We start from the raw sequence: 20,876 nt of genomic DNA, 5'->3' as shown, positions 1-20,876 counted from the left end.
TTCGGTGTTCTATACCGCTGCTAGCCATGAAGTATAAGACGCAACATCGACTGCGCTCAGATTTTTTTTCACCATTTGTAAGTAAGGTGTTGAGGATGAATATTGTTTCCTCTCAAACTTTTGTAACTTTGGAAAACTAATGCGTATATCAAATCGAACACTTTCCTCTGTGTATAAAGGTTAATCATTGGTTCGACAACTCAACAGATGCGCACTGAGTAAGGAATGCTTTTTCTTCCAAACTTTTAGTGGTTAGGGTATGTATTTTTCGTCGTCTGCGGTTATATGCATACGTAATTATTGTCTGTAATAGTATGTTACCATAGTGCCACCAATGCTTGTATTTCTCTGCCATTTAGTCATGTGTGAATACTCTTAAGTAAGTAATATCCCTTAATGGGGCTGAAGGACTTGAAATGCAACAAACAATGCACGGTTGCGAAATGCATGATGTAACTGATTAAACAATCAAACTCCTGTGAATGGCATAGCAATCGTGGTAAATCATAGAAAGTGTTTTACCACTCGACGCGACAGAGCGACTAAACCAAGTTGATCGCTGCGTATTGTGCTCGCCATGCCATGTCAATACTTTTTAAAACCGCTCTTTTGTCCATAGTCCTTGTAACAACGACGATTAGAGTGGAATCTACACCACTGGATCCTTTATCTGACGACTTCACTCACCATGCCTTTCTCGATCAAAATGGCAAATACAAGGTGTACTGGAAGTTTGATGATGTAAAGATCACATTTGAAGTTCACGTGGAAACGACTGGTTATGTTGGTTTTGGTTTCTCACCAAACGGTGGTATGCCTGGATCAGATATCGTTATTGGATGGGTAACGGACAACGGACGAAAACGTTTTACAGTCCTCTGTAATATTTCTTTTAAAGACTGTATAGCTTTCAAGTTCACCTTTAAGTTATCGTTGGTGTCCTCTAGAAGATTATGTAACACTATTAAGTGTACATGGTCGTTCACCTGTTAGGATTTTCACATTGAAAGAAGGACGATGAAATGAAAAGCAAGGATGACTTGTACATATAATAAAGCGACCGGTGCTGGCGATGTGGCAGGTGCAGCCGACGAACAGTGCACTTTTAAAGTGGTCCTTACTATGATAAGATATATTGTACATGACAAGTAATGTGAACTGACTAATTTTAGGTCAAGAGGGTAATTAATTAGCTGTTCATAATTTGCCCTCCCACTAAAAAATGTTCGACTTACCCTCCCGCACTCAAACTTCATTTTTACCCACTCCCCACTTATTATTGCCTGTTTCCCCTCCCCACTGTGAATTTTTGAAGCTCCCCTGCCCCGTGGCGAAAAAAACTTTCCGATATCCCCTGCCCTTGCAAAGCAGACTGATAACAGCTAGCAGCGGGCCATTACGAACAGTACATACAGTGAGATGTGAGGTCAATCGCGATAGGCTAAGTAGTCTAGATATCTTTAAAAGTTATAAGTACACCCCGGAAACACCAACTTCCCCTGTCCCCGTTTTAAAAGTAACCCTCTCCTCGTTTTTCGCCAAGCCCTATCCCCAGGACAATCAACCGATACCTGCCCTGCCCTGCCCTACAAAAAAAACTAAAATTTGTTCCCCTGCCACCTAAAAACATGTCCCCTGCCCTCAAAAATTGCTCCTGGAACAGCTTTTTCGATGAATAGCTCCGTTGGCTGCACCTGATGTGGCAGTCATCGTACGAGGCACATTCGTAACATATCCAAGTAAATCTTTTCCGAATCGCGGTTTCGCGTGTGTGTTAAATGTTGTTAAGCAAGAGATCACAATTGAAAAATGCTCATACTCGGGTAACGAAATGGTGTTGTGTCGAAGTCAAAGCAAATTAAGCATCTAACTGTTGCCTTGTATGAATATAACAATGAGATCTTTGTATTGTAATTTATTCACGTAACTGATCAAACTCGTTTGAATGACAATGCAATCGAAGAAATCGAAGGTTAAACCATTGAAAGTGTTTGCTAGGGCTGCTTGCACAACAGAGAGTACACCTTAGTAGATCGCTGCGTGTTGTGGTGACCATGCCGCTTCTGGTGAAAGCCGCTTTTTTGTCCATAGTCCTTGTAACATGGACGATTAGAGTGGAATCTACACCACTGGATCCTTTATCTGACGACTTCACTCACCATGCCTTTCTCGATCAAAATGGCAAATACAAGGTGTACTGGAAGTTTGATGATGTAAAGATCACATTTGAAGTTCACGTGGAAACGACTGGCTATGTTGGTTTTGGTTTCTCACCAAACGGTGGTATGCCTGGATCAGATATCGTTATTGGATGGGTAACGGACAACGGACGAAAACGTTTCACGGTAAAACTTTCCCCGCAGAATCGATCTCTTTTCACAACCTTAGAAGCACTTACTGCAAGTTATTGTTGGTGTAATCCAGAGTATTTTCGTATTTGAATATGTTTTTATTGGTAACAGTAAACAGGGGTTACAGTGCTTGTGAGAAAGGTGTAACTGTACAGTTCTTAATAATCTTTTATCGTTAATAATATTTTAATCCATTTACAACAATGTGTCTCTAACATGTCTTTTTCCTGAGCAATTCCGTACTCTAGCTTGTGATATCGATTGAGCTTACAGCTAGTGATGGTTTCCTACTATTCAATTCATTGCATTAGTAAGAGATGATTGCAAATAATTAGGTGTCCCCCAGAAAGTACGTCACGAAGGCTATAGAAAAATAAACTTCTGGCAGAAATTAAAAGTCGCCCAAGAAAAAGTTATAGAATTTACATGAATAAACTAAACAGTTCAGTGTTTCGCTATTGTTATAACAGAGAGCAAAGGGACAGCCAGTCTACACTCCTTCTGTAGAGATCATGGTTTGTGTAAAAGATATAATGGAATTTAAAATCGGAAATTCACGTTTTTTTTGTGTCAATATCCACTTTGAAAAGCAAGAAAATATACGTGAGAGACCAAGGCTGATTGATACAGTGTTCTCCAGAGTTTATGTAAACCGTTCGGTAGTTTTGGCAATGAAAAAAACACAGTCTCGAAGCTTCTTTCAATGTTGTGGTTGGTCATTTACTTGTCTTAAGAAGGTGGTTACTACGAAAGAATCTAACAAACTAGTAGACAATCAAATGAAAGGATAAGTTGGCATGTGATACAATAACGCGACAGGTGTTAGAAATTTGACCGTAACAGGCACTTGTTGTAATTTAATCACCTGTCAAAGTAGATCTTTTAAGAACTAGATTTTTTGCAAGTATATTTCATGGTCTTATCTAATTTTACTTTCCCTCAGTTTTGGTCACATGTTTCTTTGCACGTTATTGTCAATTGAACAGCGCCTTGGAAGGCTTTCCTACTCATCACTTTCAAAGCAACAACACAAACAGGTCGGTCGGTCCGGTCCCTGATTGATATTTAAATTTGGTGTCATGAGCAGGTGATTCGGAGCTATACCAGAAGCATTGACTGCCGCCGCTTTGGCGAAAACGCTCTCATAAATAAACGTAAAGCAAAATGTTACCATCGCAGAGGAATGCAGACCCATACTTATCGAAACAAGTACATATCGGCTCACAAAACTCTCAAGAATACCTACGACAAAACATGTCAGAGACACATACGCCTTGAAGAGTTATGCTGTCTTTATTCTGTGTAACATCTGCGTGACAAAAGATCGATGAAGATGTCGGTGAAAGATCAGCGCACTTGCCTTTGGAACAAGGTCGCAGCCCTTTTCATACATTGGTCACTGGACGTCTGTCAACTCACGGTTACGCAAGAGTGGTTAACCATACGGTCATGTCCAATGAAACTGAGTATTAAGTAAAGAAACGGATTGAGAAACGCAATCTCTGAAAAGAGGTTAATAGAAAAAAATGGAAGGCATATTTCGTTTCTCTGCAAACCAACGAAAAATACGAATAGGGCTTCCAAAATAAGAATGAAAGTTTCTTTTCCAATGTATATATTCGACGTGGCATGCAAACTAGCTACAGCGTCACCGTGAACAAGTATTTCTTTGATATATTAGTTGCGTAATGTTGCATGTTTAGACAGTCAACAGTCAACTCTCAGTTCAAAACTGTGAGAGAAACCTAATCTTAACTTATGTACATGCTTTGAACAAATGACTGGATTCTGTCATTAGGATCGACACGCAGTGCATTATGGGGAGCCTATTATCGATGAGACACAAGACTACAGGTTGTTGCATGGAACACAAGTAGACGGATTTACCATACTCAAATTTGAAAGAAAGTTGGACACATGTGACGACGGATATGACTGGATAATTTCGGTAAGGCTAGGTAATGTTTTGCTCTTGTTTAACACAAAAAAGTTCCAGGTCATAAACTAAAAAGAAAACATTATTTTTGTAACCGTAATAGCCAGATGACTACAAGAAAAATAACCTTAAACAGCTAAGAAACCTCGAGTATTGACATCTTTGGATCCTCAATGTTCTCTTTGTTTAATCTTAACGTAATCATGAAAATTATCCTTCTTCATATATATTGTTTCTGTTACTCTCTCGCTCTCACCCTCCTTCCCTCCCTGTCTCTTTATGTTCGTTCCTTTTCTTCTGTCCTGTCTGTCTGTCTTTCTATCTGTCTGTCTGTCTGTCTCTCTCTCTCTCTCTCTCTCTCCTTCTCTCACACACAGACACACACAGACACACACACGCACGAAGGAAGTCAGTCAAAGATTTCGAACATCTAGTCTTTGATTACCGTTAACGCAGTTCTTATATTTCAACATAAATTGTCGTTTCCCGAGTAAGTGCAAGTAAAGGGGTCGGATGAAAAAGTTACTTTTAATTAACATGCCGCTCTTCTATGATTGCCATTCAGAGAAGCACAGCGAGATTAATCTGGGCTTACCATTCCGAAGACCCTGCAGATGGACAACCGTTACCATGGCATGGACGTGCTAACAGAGGTTCACGCAGTCTATATCTTCTTCAAGAACCTGCAAGTTACGTTCCAAAACTGGAAGACATCCGAGAAGTTAAATCGTTTGAAATTTTGAACAATGACGTAAGTAATCTGCGAAAATATTTGTCTGAACCCGATCGAGTCTCAATGTCGTCGAAAACTAGTTATACAAACTGAAACCCCCTTTTTCATATTGCTTTCTAGGTAATTATAATGTTTGGTAACTCTTTTGTTCCAGTGACTAAGTTTGATTTTCCTTAAACACAGCATTGTGGGTTAACATAATGTGTGTCGTTGTAATTAACAATCCGTGTGGTATCATTGTCTTCGTGTCTTTTCGCGTATTATGTTGAGTTTTAATGCCGTAGTTGTGGACTTTCTTTGAACAATCGAAATATTATGAGATTTGCCAAATCTTTACGGTGACAGATCGAAATCTCTTGTACCGGTAACCTCAAAATTGAACGTGGCACGTATGGATAATATGAGTGTGCAACAGTAAGGTGGGATAAGAAAGACAAATCATTTCCCCTGCTATCTTGTTGGTTCATATGTCACCTAAATTACCACAGTCATGCAAGCTAAATAATGTGCACACGGCACAATGAGAGTTCTTTAAACGGGTTTCTCTCTATCAACAGGTCCAAATTCCTCACTATCAAGATACCACATATATGTGCAAGGGTTTCCAGTTACCGAAGTTGGATAAAAAACATCATATTGCCATGGTAGGTAGCTTTAAGTGTTGATCAGAGTCTATTGTGGAAATCAATCAATCGATTGTAACTGGAAAAGGATCGACAATGAAAATGAAATTATGATGGTGAAGATGGTGAAGCTTGGCATGCAAAAATACTCTTAATAAACCCGTTCGGTTTATCATTTTCTTAAATGTTTCGTGTTTACATTGCTGGCTCAAAATTTTGTGTTACATTATTGTCTTAGAATGTTCTGTCTTACATTATTGTCTTAAAAGCCTCATTTTCATTTTTTGTTTCCAATGATTTCGAAATGTCGATATCGGCTATCGATTTATTCCACGCATTTTTAGTTTGTTATCCAGGAACTACTTCGTGTCGTTGCTAATTTTTCGCACTAAAAGATACGCATTTCATTTTAATTTGTTGCAGTACGAACCAATCATAGAAGCTGGAAACGAGGCATTGGTTCATCATTTCATTGTGTACCAATGTCGGGGTTCCTTCAATGAGACACTGCACCATGGACATAGCTCTCAGTGTTATTCACCAAATATGCCACCGGAGTTTTACAGCTGTGAAACCATAATAATGGGATGGGCAATTGGAGGAGGAGTGAGTAGTTTATCGCTTTTTTTTCCATCTTTTCATTAAACTTCACAACATGAGATTCAAATCATTTCAAGTCATATCATCCAGCAGAAATTTAAGTTTGCAAGATTGTACATCTGTAGACACGCGTGGTCTCTAGAGGTACTTACAGTGGATTTCAAAATAGCTTGGAATTACAACGTGCTAGGGTGATAAGAAAAACGTTCCTGGTAATAGAAAATGACGCCACCTGCATTAATTACAAACGTTCTACTTCAATAAAGTTTGCAACAATTTAACCCAATACGACGTTCACTGTACCACAGTCAACATCGTCAGTGTTGCTGTGCTCCCAATTAAATAACTCACCAGTATGATGACTGCTTGAACATTCTTTTATTACCTTTATCACATTTCCCATCGACGAAACTGCACAGGTTAGGTTTATTCTTGGTACAGTGTGTACGGGTCAGTACAACGAATGGTGTTTCCTACACTCAACGTGTTCTGTGAGTGAGAACAGTGGACGTCGCATTGGGTTAAATTGTTTCAAAATCCATCAAAGGAGAACGTTTGCAATGGATGCAGTTGGAGTTATTTTCTATCGCCAGAAACGTTTTTCTAATCACCCTAGCACGTTGTAATTCCAAGCTATTTTGAAATTCACTGTAAGATACGGAAAACTTGAGGCTTATACACCGCGAAATCATCGCTTGCACTCACCCCTGCCAGTTTTACAATAACAGTCAAGGTACCATCAAACTCAAAATAGCCTCGACACACCAATCAGAAGAAAACATTGGTTGGCTAATTCATTGTTCAGATGTAATTGGTACTGACTCGGTGGAGATCAAGGACAGAAAGCCTCAGTGAAGGCAGGTACAGTCTGAGAGGAGGGGGCAAACTGTGGGGGCGCTGTCTATAAAAAATGACGTCATTATGCCTTCAAAACAAATATGGCGGGAGCCATGTCATCCTGGAAACACCGTGTTCAAAATACGGACTTGGAATACACTCTCTAGGACTTTGGAATCTCTAATTGATAGGTAATTGTTTTCTCGGATATTTACTTTTGGCAATGAAAGTGATTTACGGCTTGAATAAATTTCAGATACAAGGATTTCGAACTTGTTCAGTCTGACTCGACGGTCCACTAAACTTGTGTTTCCATGTTTGGTCTTGATTACGGAGCAGCTAAGGAGCCTTACATGTTGTGAACAGTCGTGAAACTTTAGGGACGGACCATTAGATCTTGGGAGGGGGGGTGGTCAAAAACAGAAAAAAAAAATTTTCAGAGCAGAAAGTTAGGAAAAAAAAATCTTCAAACTAGTTTGCAAAATAAAAAAAAAATAAATAAGAAGACAAAGGCGTAAAAAAAAAATCTGCAAAAGTCTTTAAAATTTTGAATTTTTTTAGATTTTACCGACAGAAAGCAACTTTCTGTATTTTTTAGTACATCCTCCCGGCACATTTTTAATTTTAATTTATACATTTAGAGTGACTGTATCCCTTATACTGGAAGTTGTGATTATCTTATCTTTTCAGGACTTTTGTATTCTGATCACTTGAAAATTATGAAATTATAGAACCTGTTTTCTACTTGTTTCCTGCGTACAAACCAAGCAGGTACACTAGGTAAAACATTGAAACTATGGTATGGTTGTCAAGACAGAAAGTTGTATTTGCCTTTTAAGATCAAGGTAAACAGATGCAGGCCACATCAGTTTCATTTTTTCACAGCATTTTATTGCAATGATGAATGCAAGAATGGGTGAACAAGTAGAAACACGTCAATAATGATAAAACAACATATCAAGTCATTATGTATTATTTTGCTTTTAAAAAGGCATTTTCAATTCTTTATTCTCAAAAAACAGCCTCAAAAAACAACAGCAACACATGTTTTAACATTCAACAATACACTACGTAGAATGCCATCTATCCAACAAATTCCAACACAAAAACACACAAAAGGGGTTGAACTTTGAAAGTTTCTCGATAGCGAATACTGAATAAATCTGCATGAATAATCGTTTTTGTGTAGCAAATTTCAAAGAAATTGGACAAGCCCTTTCAGAGAATACAGATCTTTTGACCATGAATGGCATAAATTGCCCTAAAAAGACAAATATTGAAATTTCAACACATCTATACACATCCAATCAATTTGGACATGCTGCTACAGAGAAATAGATGTTTTGATCAAAAAAGGGCAACAATTGCTCTAAAAACACAAATATGCTAATTTAAGTATATTATTTAGCTTATTTTAGCTTCTCAGCTTGTCAAAATCAATTGTAAATCATGAGATATGCATGATGCTTGGTGGGGTGAATGTAGGCATTTCACCACGCAGTAGAAAGGGAAGCCAGGAAACCAAAATAGTCAATTTTCAAAACTATAGGAAGCTACTGAGGAGCAAGAAGACCATGTTTCAGAGTAAGATGTGTAATCCGAAAAAAATGTTCCCAAAGTGCCACCAAATAACACCATTTTTATCTCTATTTTTCAAAAGCTCCAACAGCAGGAGGGGGACACCCCCCTCCTGACCTCCCCCCGCAAAAATACTCCCCAAGTGCCACCAAATAACACTATTTTAATCTCTATTTTTCAAAAGCTCCAACGGCGTGTCCCCCTCCTGACCACCCCCCCACAAAAATACTCCCAAAGTGCCACCAAATAACACCATTTTAATCTCTATTTTTCAAAAGCTCCAACGGCAAGAGGGGAACACCCCCTCCTGACCACCCCCCACAAAAATACTCCCCAAGTGCCACCAAATAACACCATTTTAATCTCTATTTTTCAAAAGCTCCAACGGCAGGAGGGGGACACCCCCTCCTGACCTCCCCCGCAAAAATACTCCCCAAGTGCCACCAAATAACACCATTGTAATCTCTATTTTTCAAAAGCTCCAACAGCAGCAGGGGGACACCCCTCTCCTGACCTTCCCCCCCCCCCGTGACCGCTTGCGTGGCCGCTTGTGGTGCTGGGCACCACATCTTTGCCCTCTTTATCTTCAGACAGCGACGAACTAAAAAAAATTATAAATCTGAAAATTTACTCTGAAAAAAAAAATTTGCACAGCTAATCTCAATTGGAAAAAAAAAATTTCAGAAATTTACAATAGTAAAAAAAAAATTTTCACAATTTCATTGTGACCACCCCCCCTCCCAAGGTCTAATGGTCCATCCCTTACAGGTCGTGGCACCTATAGGAAAGAAATGCGTGTGCCAATTTTGAACCCCCTAGCTTCATTGGACCAGAATTCGTCCCATACTGTATGGAGGCCGGTCACAGCGCTATAGCGAATCTGTACACACTGCACAGTGAAGCTGTGATCATTCGCACACGGTTATTTTAACTACCTCCATGTTTTAACCGTGATTCGCATGAGTTTTTCCGTGCTTGATTAAAACTATCATGGAACATTTCTTCACGCGAATATTGTTAAATACAGTATATAAACCAGGATTAAAATATTGTAGTGATATTTCCGTTCACTGTATTTTTGTGTTGGTTTTTTTTGCAGCGTTTTCCAATCAGCTGACGCATGTTTTACATTGCAAATATTTGGACCTGCTGAACTGCTCAATACATTACTTGTTTAAACCGCCTTTTTTTGTTCTTTTTTCTTTCTTATTTTTTATTTTATTTTTGTATTTGTATATTTTTAAGGGGGTTCAGTGTGTTGTCTAGACCATGTTTTAAAGATACTGAGCATGCAGAGCTTACTCCACATCACTGTTCTCACAATCCAGTTCATTTTCAACTTCACTAGTACTATTTATTTCCTTCCAACTCTACAACATATTCTTCAGGCAGATCATATTCTTCCTCCTCTTCTAAAATTATTTCTACTTCATCATCCTCACTATCTACATTCATTTCCTCTAGCAATAACTCATTTGTGGCTTCTAATGTGTCTCTATCAGTGACAGTGTCTTCAGTATTGCTAGCCTTTGTATTTAAACAGTTTCTACAAGTACATCCAGGCCCACACAGAGCGTCATGTTTTTTGCATCTACAGCGTTTTGTTTCACAACCTGTTTTACAAGCACAACCCTTCGTAAATTGATTGACATTAGCCTCTACAGCAGCAACATTTTCATCACTGTCCCATAGAATTGCCAAATTGTTACCAGTCAATTTAAAGCCATGCTCTGAATATTTTGGGAGTGAAATGACAGAGGTGTGTGCTTGACTCCACAGTTTTGAAATAAAACAAGAGCGAAGCCAGTGATACTGAAGCGCTGTTGCATTTGGAATGCACTCCTCTTCATTTCTTATTTTAGGCTGTATTCCATTTCTGATTGTTTTATCCATAGAATGTGTAACTCTGTTATCAAGATTTTGTTGTCATATTTTAGAGTTTTAAAAAGATCCTCTGGACCAGAATATTCCTTAACAAATTCTGAGTTGTGTCTCTTATAGTAGAGTGTGCCAATCAGACGGAGGAAAGAAAGAAGGCTAGAATCATCATTTGTTTGAGCCAAATTACACTCATCATAGCTCTTTCCACAGATAAAAGTTGCATGTTGGAAGAAAGCATTGAGGAAAGCAGCTTTACCATAGCCAACAAAAAAGGAAATATAGTCACAACCTGATGTGATATAAATTGATTGAATGCATTTGCCCTGTCAATTGAGGGAACATCAGCCAGATCTGGGTCTCTCAAATAGAATTGTGGAATTTATTCAAGTCTAGAAATGAGCGATCACCAGAGTGGGGTTTTAACTGAATGAAAATGTCTTTTTCCTTAAAATTGTCGTTATCAAAGACAGTTAGCTCATGTGATGACAAATATGGCAATCCTATGTGGTACACATCTGTGTCAGGTGAATAAATGAGAATTTTACTGTAGTTGCATTTGGCAATATGCAGCCAGATACGGGTATCCGTTTCTTCATGGTTACCAAAGTATGCCCTATTTTCCATCAAAGCAGAGTCATGAGAAATGTAGAATGCCTTCCCTCTGTCCTCTCCATCAAATCCACCAGATGTTACAAACTCTTTTCCAGGCCCAAGATGTGATTTTATTATTTTTGGAAGAGTATTGCTAAGAACATTGATAAGTAATCTCTTATTAACTCTGTTTTTGATGAAATCCATCCATTTTTCTTTCGGTATTTGGGACTCCGGGGTCAAGCTATCCCATGTTTTGCTTTTATTGTTCCCATCTCTATCTCTACGAGCTCTTTCTATCTCCTTTGGGCTTGGCTGGTCCCCAGACAGAGCATTGGGATCATCAAATAGTACATGAACAGCTTTGGTGTTTCTTCTAAAATGAGGTAAAATCCATCTCTTAGTAAGGTAACTGATATAATCATTAAAGTTTTTGTGATGGCTTCTGATAGGGGCAGTATTAATTATGAACATGCCCTCTAAGACCACCAAATCTGGCACCCAACTTGGAGGTAAATTGTCAACCACAATACATTCTTTGTCATATCTGAAGAAAATACCTTTGTTGCATTCGATTTCGTAGATTGGTAGTACGCTGAGCCATCTGCATGGCAAATTGCCCTGGGGAGGGGAATAAACTGTTTGAAATATGATATTGGTGTACCTGTCTTCATAGAGCAAGCAGTTTGGTTTTTGAGATATATGTCAACTAATTTCTTATCCTGATCATTTGTGCGGATCTTTTCTTCACAGCTTTGACTCCTTTAAATGTTTTAAGCTTTTTCATTGTAACAAGAGCAGGTGTACTTGGTATATTAAGCATCCTGGATGAAATTTAATTTTCATATGCATTTTCTCCAGTCTTGTAGAAATTACATAGATCCTCATAAACTGAGCCAGTGGCAGTCTCATCTGAAAATAGTTTGACCAAGCCTCTGTTATGGTCGTCAGAGATTACAAAAACACCACTCTCTGATATTTTATTGAGATACTTTATACAGAGCTGCTCATCAAGTTCTCTTGTACGTTTTTGGTCATCTCTTTGTACAGTAGAAATTTTAGTGTGTTTTTGGTCAATGTGAATTTGATTCATTATGTTAGACTGACAAGCAGCCCTGTATGGAAGGTAAACAGCAATATTATCCAGAAGCTCTGGAGAGGGCTTAAATACAGAATTTTTCACATTCAAATTTATTTGTGATTCATGTGCTTCATCTAAGGCAAGTTGCCTCCAACTCAGACCAGTAAATGAGGCTGTAAATCCACCACTCTGTAAATGTCCTAATACAGACTCCGGCATTTCCAAAATATCTTTTAAATGATGGGGTACAAGCCTTAGGTATATCTGCCTATCAAATGCGTGGAAAAGAGGTGCTATTTTTTTTATTGCTGCAACCCGCAAACTCCAGTTTCCACTGCGGAATGCCAAGTATAAACTGATATAGGCAAAACAGTCCCTATGTATAAAGTTAGACCAGAATTTAAAGGTATCGTCTTTTTTACTACATTTGTCAACAAAGTCCCTGAATTCAAGATCAAGGCCGTGCAGTTTGCAGTTGACATTCTCTTGAATACGTTTAATTTGTTCTAAACTGCTGACATTGGACAGGCTATCTATTTTTAATGATGCTTCCAGAACTTCCTTCATAATTGACTGACAATCAATTCACATTTCCATGTATCTGGAAGTGCTTCTCTGTATTTAAAGAACTCTTCAATTTGCATTCTATAGAAAGCTTCCCAAGTATGTAATATGAACCTGTGAGATCTTTTGAAATTCTGGCATTTCAAAAGTGATGTCAGCAAACCCTCCTCCTTGAATGTTTCTTTTGCTACTGTTTTTAATCCAGCATCCATATAAACTTTGAATAACACTGGTTGAGTGTTTTTCAACAGGTGCCAGTCACCAGGAAACACAATCAACCACTGTAATTCATCACTGTATTCTCTTTTTAACTTAACAAGGAGATCATATGTCTTCCCATCACCAGCAATGATCAGATGCTTCAGTCGTTTACCAATATTGAAAACTGAATATAGTTTCTCTACTACATGTTTGACAGTTTCCAGACTATCACAGGGCTCATTGAGGACGCCAGGTAAATGACCTTTGCCTTTTCAATATTTGGTGAATGAGTACTAGAAAGCATGTTTCTAAGGTTTGGTAGTGGACAAATATTTTCTAAGGCATGTGAAGAATGCCTTTGAAGACAATATAGAAATGTTTTTTGTCCAGTATTTCAAGTGTTTTTTGTTCATGATCAGTAAGTTTGAAGTCATCTAGAGCATGATTTGACCGTGAAAGAAATGAATATGAGCCAACATCTGGCAAAAAATGCTGACTTTCATCAATTGATGCTTTGACAGACTGTATGTTTGATACAAGTTTTCTCCTCTTTTGTGCAGGAGATTTATCATCAGTACCAAAACTAGTACTTGCACCTGGAAATATACGTTCTCCATACACTTCATTCATGGACTGTTTAACTTGCTCAGATTTCATTAAGCGAACATTTGAAACAAACCAGGGCTTAAGTAGATCACTATGATTGTCATCAAATAGATCTGACTCGTTATTCATTCTTTCTTTTGAAAGAAGTAGGTCGAATTGACCATAGCAACGACGAATAAGATAAAGTGGTTCTACATCATTGAAGGTGGATCCAAATTCACACTGTAGTTCTCCTGTTCCAGTATACACCTTCACAGGGCATTTTACAGTGTAGGATAAACACACAAGTTCAGTATAATCTCCAGGTGTGCCTGATGTGCCCAGTTTTTCAGCACGTGCACCAAAGTCAGCAAAGTTCTCAGTCAAGAGGAAATGCTGTTCATCCAGGGGGATTGTTTCTTCAAAAACCTGTATGATTCATCATTTGCTAATACTGAACCAATATATTTTCGTAAATTACAAGCTATAGAAGTTTCCATTTCAAAAAGTGAAATATCAATAGGTATGCCATCACTTGTTCTTTCACACTTCCTGAGTTTTACAGCAGAGCATGCTGCAATACACCTAAAAAGGGAACTACTGTCTTTTTTCACACATATTTTATGCAATTCTGAAAAAGATCGCTGCCTTGTACTTGCAGTTATGAAGTCCTCGCTTGTATTTTTTATGGACTCTGGCCTAGGCTCTACCGCCTGGTAAGATGTTGCATGTATACCTCTGTTTTTAAAGTTTGTTGTCACAGTTGCATAGGGTTGTCCAATATCTATATTATCTAATGATGCAATGCAGAATGCATCTTCAGTGAAATTACTGGCATATTGTTCTTTAAGAATCTCATGAACCACTGTATTCATGTGATCTCTTGCAGTGGTTTTTGAACAAATAATGCCAAATGAATTAAGCAATGTTGTCAATTTAGTAGAGCCACTGTAAGAGTCTATACTGTCTGCAAGAATCAGATGTAATGGGTAGGTACATTGGTTATTTTTCAAAAACAATAAGTGGCATAAATTATAAAACAACTGAAGAAACCGCTTGTGTTTATTAACACTACCACTATTGTAAAAGCCTAGGTAATGATTTGTCCAACTGAAATTATTCCGAAACATCTCTGAGCGTTCTTTTTTACTTTGTGTTATCAGACAGACAAAATTCCAGAGAACAGGATCAATTTCGTTTACCAATTTTTGAGATCAATAGAAGATAAATTTGGGATTTTCTGGTATTATCAATAAAGTTTGCTGCTTGAGAGTGAAGTCTGTCTGACAAGTTTTCAGCAACTGAAAACAAGAGAGATATTGTGCTTGGACTTGTTGTCAGTCATGTTCCGTGTAAGCTCAGCTCTAAGTGCAGAACAGGCCGTTTCTAAATTATTGACAGTTTTGACATATTAAAATACTGTTTGTGAAGAATGTCCCTAGTATTTGCACCATATCTTAAAATGAGAGTGCCGTAACTGCGTTGTACAATGCCTCCAGATTTCACAGTAGAAAATGAGATGTGGTGGCCAAAAATCTTTGCCATTTCCAATTTCAAAAATGTAGCTGACCTCTCAGTGTAAAATTCCAAAGGCCTATCATTATTACCTTTCTCTGTATATAGTTCTGAGATCTGTTCAATGTAGTGAGACTTTACTTCTGTCAAGAGAAGTGGCTCTCTATTGACAAGCTTTTTACAGACTAAAAGACCTACCCTAGAAATAGCAACTTCTTCAATATCCCTGAAATTGCATCATTGTTTTTTGTTTCAAAGATTCATTATCTTTATAAGACTATCATTATCAGAAACATGACCATGCTGTTGTTGTTTGAGAGCATTGGTGAAACGATAGAGTTTCATATAACAACTCATACATATAGGACTGTCTGATTTCAATGCCAAATTTGGATAATCCCCTTGCTCTCTAAAATTATCGAGCAAGAAAAAAACATCAGGTGGATGTCTAACCTGACCATACAGACACCGATTACACTCAGGCATTACACAATGTACTCTGTGCCGTTTTCCATAAGGGATAATGCTCTGCACACAAAGGTGCATGTACTGGTATTTCTATTTCAGGATCATTGACAGCAAAGTTAAACAAAGCCTAAAAAACTGTTTGTCATCTATATTACTTGTTTTAACACTCTCATTGTCACAAACTGTACACTTGCTTTGCGGTCTTCGCCTTAGATCCACATTTTGTGTGGGATCTTTACCCTCTAAGTACTGACTAAATGCTTTGTCAAGGACATGATTACATGCATTACAGATACACATGTTAGCAGCTATGGCATAGTTTTTTTCTAACCAAGTCAAGTATCTTTCTTCCTTTTTTGTCTTATGATACCATTTTGCTGCAGAAACCTTGCCACATTTACCACAAGGGCCACAATCAGTTTTATCAGGATGAGCTTCCTGACCCTGGGTTTACCGCCTCCCTTGCCAGAGATGTGCACTCTCACTACACCACCTTTGCTTGGTATTCTGTGTATCAAGGGTCGCCCATTACACATTAGTTTGAAATCATCTTCCTTCATTTTTGTGATTTGTGCAACTCTACGCTTTAATTTTGGAACATGACTTGATTTGAGACGGACTTTGAAAATATGGTCTTCACTGATGACTTGTATGACATTCGCAGACATCATATTTATTGATTTCCGTAACTTTGTTTCCATGTCATAGAGTAGAAAATGCTGCTTCCTTTCTGTTGATGCAGTTGCATACATCTGCCAGCGCTTTCTAATCAGAGTCAGTTGATTCACTACAAACTTGTGTTTCAATTTCATATTTGCTAACGACCTGACACATTTGTACTTATCTGTAAGTCTTTGAACTGATAACAACAAATTCCTGGTTTTGCAAGAAAAGTTTGTTTCCTGTACTTTCTCTTTTTTATGCCTGTATACTAAGTAAACCCTCTTGAGCAATTTGAGCATTTTTATATAGGCTTGCACATGTTTAGCAGTTAACGAGCCGAAGGTAGATGATAAAGGTGTCAGAGTATGTGCTAATTTTTGCAATTTTGTCAGTCGCATAGTGGCCAATTGTTTAATTTTTTTAAGACCAACTGTCAATGGTAATCTACAAACACCAATTTCATAGAACAAGTTGTTTATGTTAAGAAGACTTTTCTTACTGTCACTGTTCAGAAGGATGCTTCTCTTGATTTTTTTGCACATGCGATAAGAATCATTATCAACATGCTTTCTGACCCATAATTTCCCCGACAAACCATCCTTTTCACTCTTACTGAGCTTATCTAGCCGTTTTACCTTCAAGGCCCAAAAATATCCTGTCTGAGACTTCATTCTTACTATGAACAGCCTTAATCTATCTGTAACAATGCCTTCAACTATATTGTTGACTTTGTCAGACAACTCACACTTTATGTCAGAACTGACTGAGTTATAGTGAGTAAGCCGATGAATGAGGAGGAAAGAAGGAAAAACCATATAAAAAGCTCTCCGGAAATAACGACTGATTACCAACCACAATTCACTTTCGTTAGAGCTAATAAAATAAAAATGCACAAGATCAAATACAGAATGCTACTGTTAAACAGCTTTCCCTTGTTTTAATGGCTTCTTGAACGGAAAACATACAGTCCTTCCACAGAACAGAAACGACGGCTTGAGCGTCAGTCGAAAGAGAGACCCGTGAAGTGTGATAAACTGACTAAAAATCCAATCGCAACTCGACTCTACCGTCAACCAGTGTTCATCAAAAACCTTCACGCCACAAAACACGGCAAGTCTGTCAGAAATCTTCAGAAATGTTTTTTCTTCGATGCAAAACGGGTGTAAATCTGAAATAAGGAAAGAAAGACGATTAAAGTTTGCTTCCAGTGGCATGCACAGAAACAGGTGAAGCCATGTATGCACATTCCATCGATATGTCACGGGAAGGTTTGACGTCTTTTACGGTTGAAATTCATCAAAATATCCCTACAAATAACTCTTTTTACACTTCATATAATGAAATACTTTGGATGGTCTACTTTTTTTTAACAACTGAGTGCGCGCAAAGTACAACGACAACGACTTGATGTCGTCTAATACAGTACTTGCCCTCGCTAAAAGTAGCTGGTAAAGACCGCCGCCATCTTGGATTTCGATGTCAATTTTCGGCTCACGTTTCTGTGGTCGCTAGTCAAAATTACAGCTTGAACAGAAATATTTTTCAAATAGAACGAATATTTAGATGTAAGTTTCATTGAAAATCGCCATCAATTTGAGAAAATCGTATGGCCCCACAGTTCGTCCCACAATGAACAAGTCATCGTTGATGACACAGTCCCAACTTGTTAATGGGTGCTTTGATTACAGGTCCTCAGAGAGGAAAGAGTCCTCTTCATTAGGTCTGTGATAAAAATACTTTTGAATAAATTTGCTTGATACTTGTCTGAGTTGTAGTTCAGGACATGAAAAAATCGTAATAAAATGGCCACATGGTGGCCATATTGGATCGAATCACAAAACAAATCAATGTGCATATGTATGACACAGGTCAATGTCCTTGTACCAACTTTGATTAAAATTGGTTGAAATATGCCTGACTTATGGCTTTGTACATGAAAAAATCATAACAAAATGGCCGCACAGCAGCCATATTGGATCGTATCACAAAACAAATTTACATGCATATGTATGACATTGGTCAATCTCCTTGTACCAACTTTGAATAAATTTGCTTGATACATGTCTGAGTTATGGTTCTGGACATGAAAAAACGTAATAAACTGGCCACATGGCGGCCATATTGGATTGAATCACAAAACAAGTCAATGTGCATATGTGTGACATTGGTCAATGTCCTTGTACCAAGTTTGAATAAAATTGGTTGAGATATGCCTGAGTTATGGCTCTGTACATGAAAAAATCATAACAAAATGGCCGCACGGCGGCCATATTGGATCGTATCATAAAAAGAATTGACGTGCATATCTATGATATTGGTCAATGTCCTTGTACCAGCTTTGAATAAAATCAGTTGAAACATGCCTGAATTATGGCTCTGTACATGAAAAAATCGTAATAAAATGGCCGCCTGGCAGCCATATTGGATCGTATCACAAAACAAATCGACGTGCATCTGTACGACATATGAAGTAATCCTTGTACCAAGTTTGAATAAAATTGCTTCTGGCATCTCTGAGATATCTGCGTGAACGGACGGATGCACAGACGGACGCACGCACGCACGCACGCACGGACGCACGCACACACGCACGGACATGACCAAACCTATAAGTCCCCCCGGACGGTGTCCGTGGGGACTAAAAATACTCGATCGCAGCTGTGCAGCATTCTCTGTCTGTACGCAAAGGCATACTAATTCGCCGAAATTCCGTCTAAAAAATCACACAGGTCCACATACCTTTGAATAAAACGCATTCGTTTGGTTTCCCTTCGTCTCCGAGGTCTGAAAGTGTTAAAATCAGCAGCGAGAAAATGGCCTGATGACGGGCCAACGGACGCGATGCAGTGAAGATGTCACGTGACAATTCGAAAGGAAAGCTCATTAACATATTCAAATTTGGCACCCAGTTGTCAGACTGGGTAGTCCCAACGCTGCTGGTGAACTTTCTCACATTAAAAGTATGCGTCACACATGTTCGTTGATTTTCACAAACATCGTCTCACAGAAATATTATTTTGAACACAAGAATGCGTGACATCATTAACAGTGAATATACTTGAAGCACATCTGCATAACGCCATGCATTGTGTAAGAACCGTGTATGAAATTCTTACAATCTTTTTGTTAGTTTAACCTATTTAGGCTACAGAGTCGAAAACTTACAAACCCTGACCAATATTAATGGAACCAGAGGGTGATACAAACAGATAAAGGCTCCATGAAGAAGTTTAAATTGGGTACCTTGAGGGCATATGAAAGGAATTATTGGGGTGCTTAACATGTACATAATGGTCCCATGCTTAGGACAAATCTGAAATACATTAAACTTATGTATTCTGCAAACTCAACATAATCTACACTCATCATACTCGTTGAATATACACACTTGTCTAACCTTCTGACGCCAGTCTCCCATTGTTGTCTATCTCAGCCATTGTATTTTCCGGAAAAAGCTGGATTGCCATTTGGAGGTGATGAAGAACTCTCTTTCGTGATGCTGGAAACACACTACGACAATCCTGAATATAAAGACAGTGAGTATGACACTCAAAAGATACGTATATTTAAGATTGGAATCAGCTGTAACTAATTCTAGTCGCGACTAGAATTCAATTTGTCAACAGTAACGTGAATACTGCATGTAATACACTTTACGATGCGTTTCCAAGACCAGTACTGTCATCACACTTTGTAAAGAAGGAAACGAAATTAGAGTTCTCATTTGCTATAAAAATAGAATTATGAAACACACCTATTACCCCTTTCACTGACATCACCGTGTGCAAGTTCAAAGTCTTTTTTATGTCAGTGGCTAGATATTCGTCAGTTAGTAGATGCAGGTATTTTGTCATGACTTCAACAGCGACAAGAAAATTGTTGGCGATAGGAAGTTACAGTCATGCGGTCATTTTCTCTCCGACATAATTAACGCTTTACTACCGCTTTATACTTCTTTTACTAACATCCCCTGAACTACAAATTCAGTATTTTTGTGCTGGATATTGCGTCCACCTATTCGCGACTCCCGCAACTCCATTGTACAACTGTTTTTGACCAACGTGTAAGACACAGGAATACATATGCGGTGGACTGTGGTAAAGGAAAAAAAAAACAGAAAAAAACCCAGAAAGAACCGCAGGTTAAAACATGTCATCAGACATTTTCGAGGCTATGTGATTCACCTTTAAAGAGAAATGTAACATTCTTGCTAAGAACGACGTGTCATTCAGATATCTCTGCTATTATTGTGACAATGTTGTCCAAGATAGTATCGAAGTTCTTTCACAGATCTGCATATGATGTTACTTTCGACCAACGTAAAATGAACATGCTTCTTTCAAAGAACGATGACTTAACACCAGCATAGAAGAGAGTCGGCATGCCTTACGAAAGTGATTGGGACATATATTTATGATGATATTCTCATAGCTTGTCCTTGTCAAATTTTCTAGCTTTCAGAGATAGCTCCGGCGTGAGGGTATGGTATACTTCTAACCTAAGGGAACATGATGTAAACATGATTACTTTGGGCGGAACTGTTACCCCGGCGATCGTCATCCCTCCAAAAGCTGACAGGTTTACTCTGTCAACGTATTGCTCATCGGAATGCTCTAAGAAGGTAAGTTAGATCCCTGAAATGGTTTGGCACTGAATTATAATTGCTGGA

General features: G+C 38.3%; 1 protein-coding gene and 1 long non-coding RNA gene across 2 annotated transcripts in view; one reads left to right on the top strand and one right to left on the bottom strand.

The window, feature by feature from the left end:
- The first annotated feature begins 1,999 nt into the window (after positions 1-1,999).
- LOC139151955 (DBH-like monooxygenase protein 1 homolog) overlaps positions 2,000-20,876 on the top strand; it is a 28,425-nt gene continuing 9,548 nt past the window's right edge. Inside the window, exons 1-7 of the mRNA XM_070725017.1 lie at positions 2,000-2,345; positions 4,150-4,299; positions 4,853-5,038; positions 5,578-5,664; positions 6,067-6,249; positions 19,641-19,743; positions 20,662-20,828. Of these exons, the coding sequence (XP_070581118.1) occupies positions 2,055-2,345; positions 4,150-4,299; positions 4,853-5,038; positions 5,578-5,664; positions 6,067-6,249; positions 19,641-19,743; positions 20,662-20,828 (1,167 nt within the window). The 5' untranslated portion in view covers positions 2,000-2,054. The remainder of the gene's footprint in view (positions 2,346-4,149; positions 4,300-4,852; positions 5,039-5,577; positions 5,665-6,066; positions 6,250-19,640; positions 19,744-20,661; positions 20,829-20,876) is intronic.
- LOC139151953 (uncharacterized) lies at positions 17,110-19,126 on the bottom strand. Its single transcript, XR_011556519.1, has 2 exons — positions 18,947-19,126; positions 17,110-17,375 (listed from the first exon to the last, which is right to left on the bottom strand). It is a non-coding gene; the product is annotated as an uncharacterized lncRNA (long non-coding RNA).

Source organism: Ptychodera flava, chromosome 15, assembly GCF_041260155.1.
Source record: "Ptychodera flava strain L36383 chromosome 15, AS_Pfla_20210202, whole genome shotgun sequence".
Taxonomy (NCBI): domain Eukaryota; kingdom Metazoa; phylum Hemichordata; class Enteropneusta; family Ptychoderidae; genus Ptychodera; species Ptychodera flava.
Note: the sequence above shows the minus strand (reverse complement) of the source record. Positions and strands in the feature narration are given on the sequence as shown.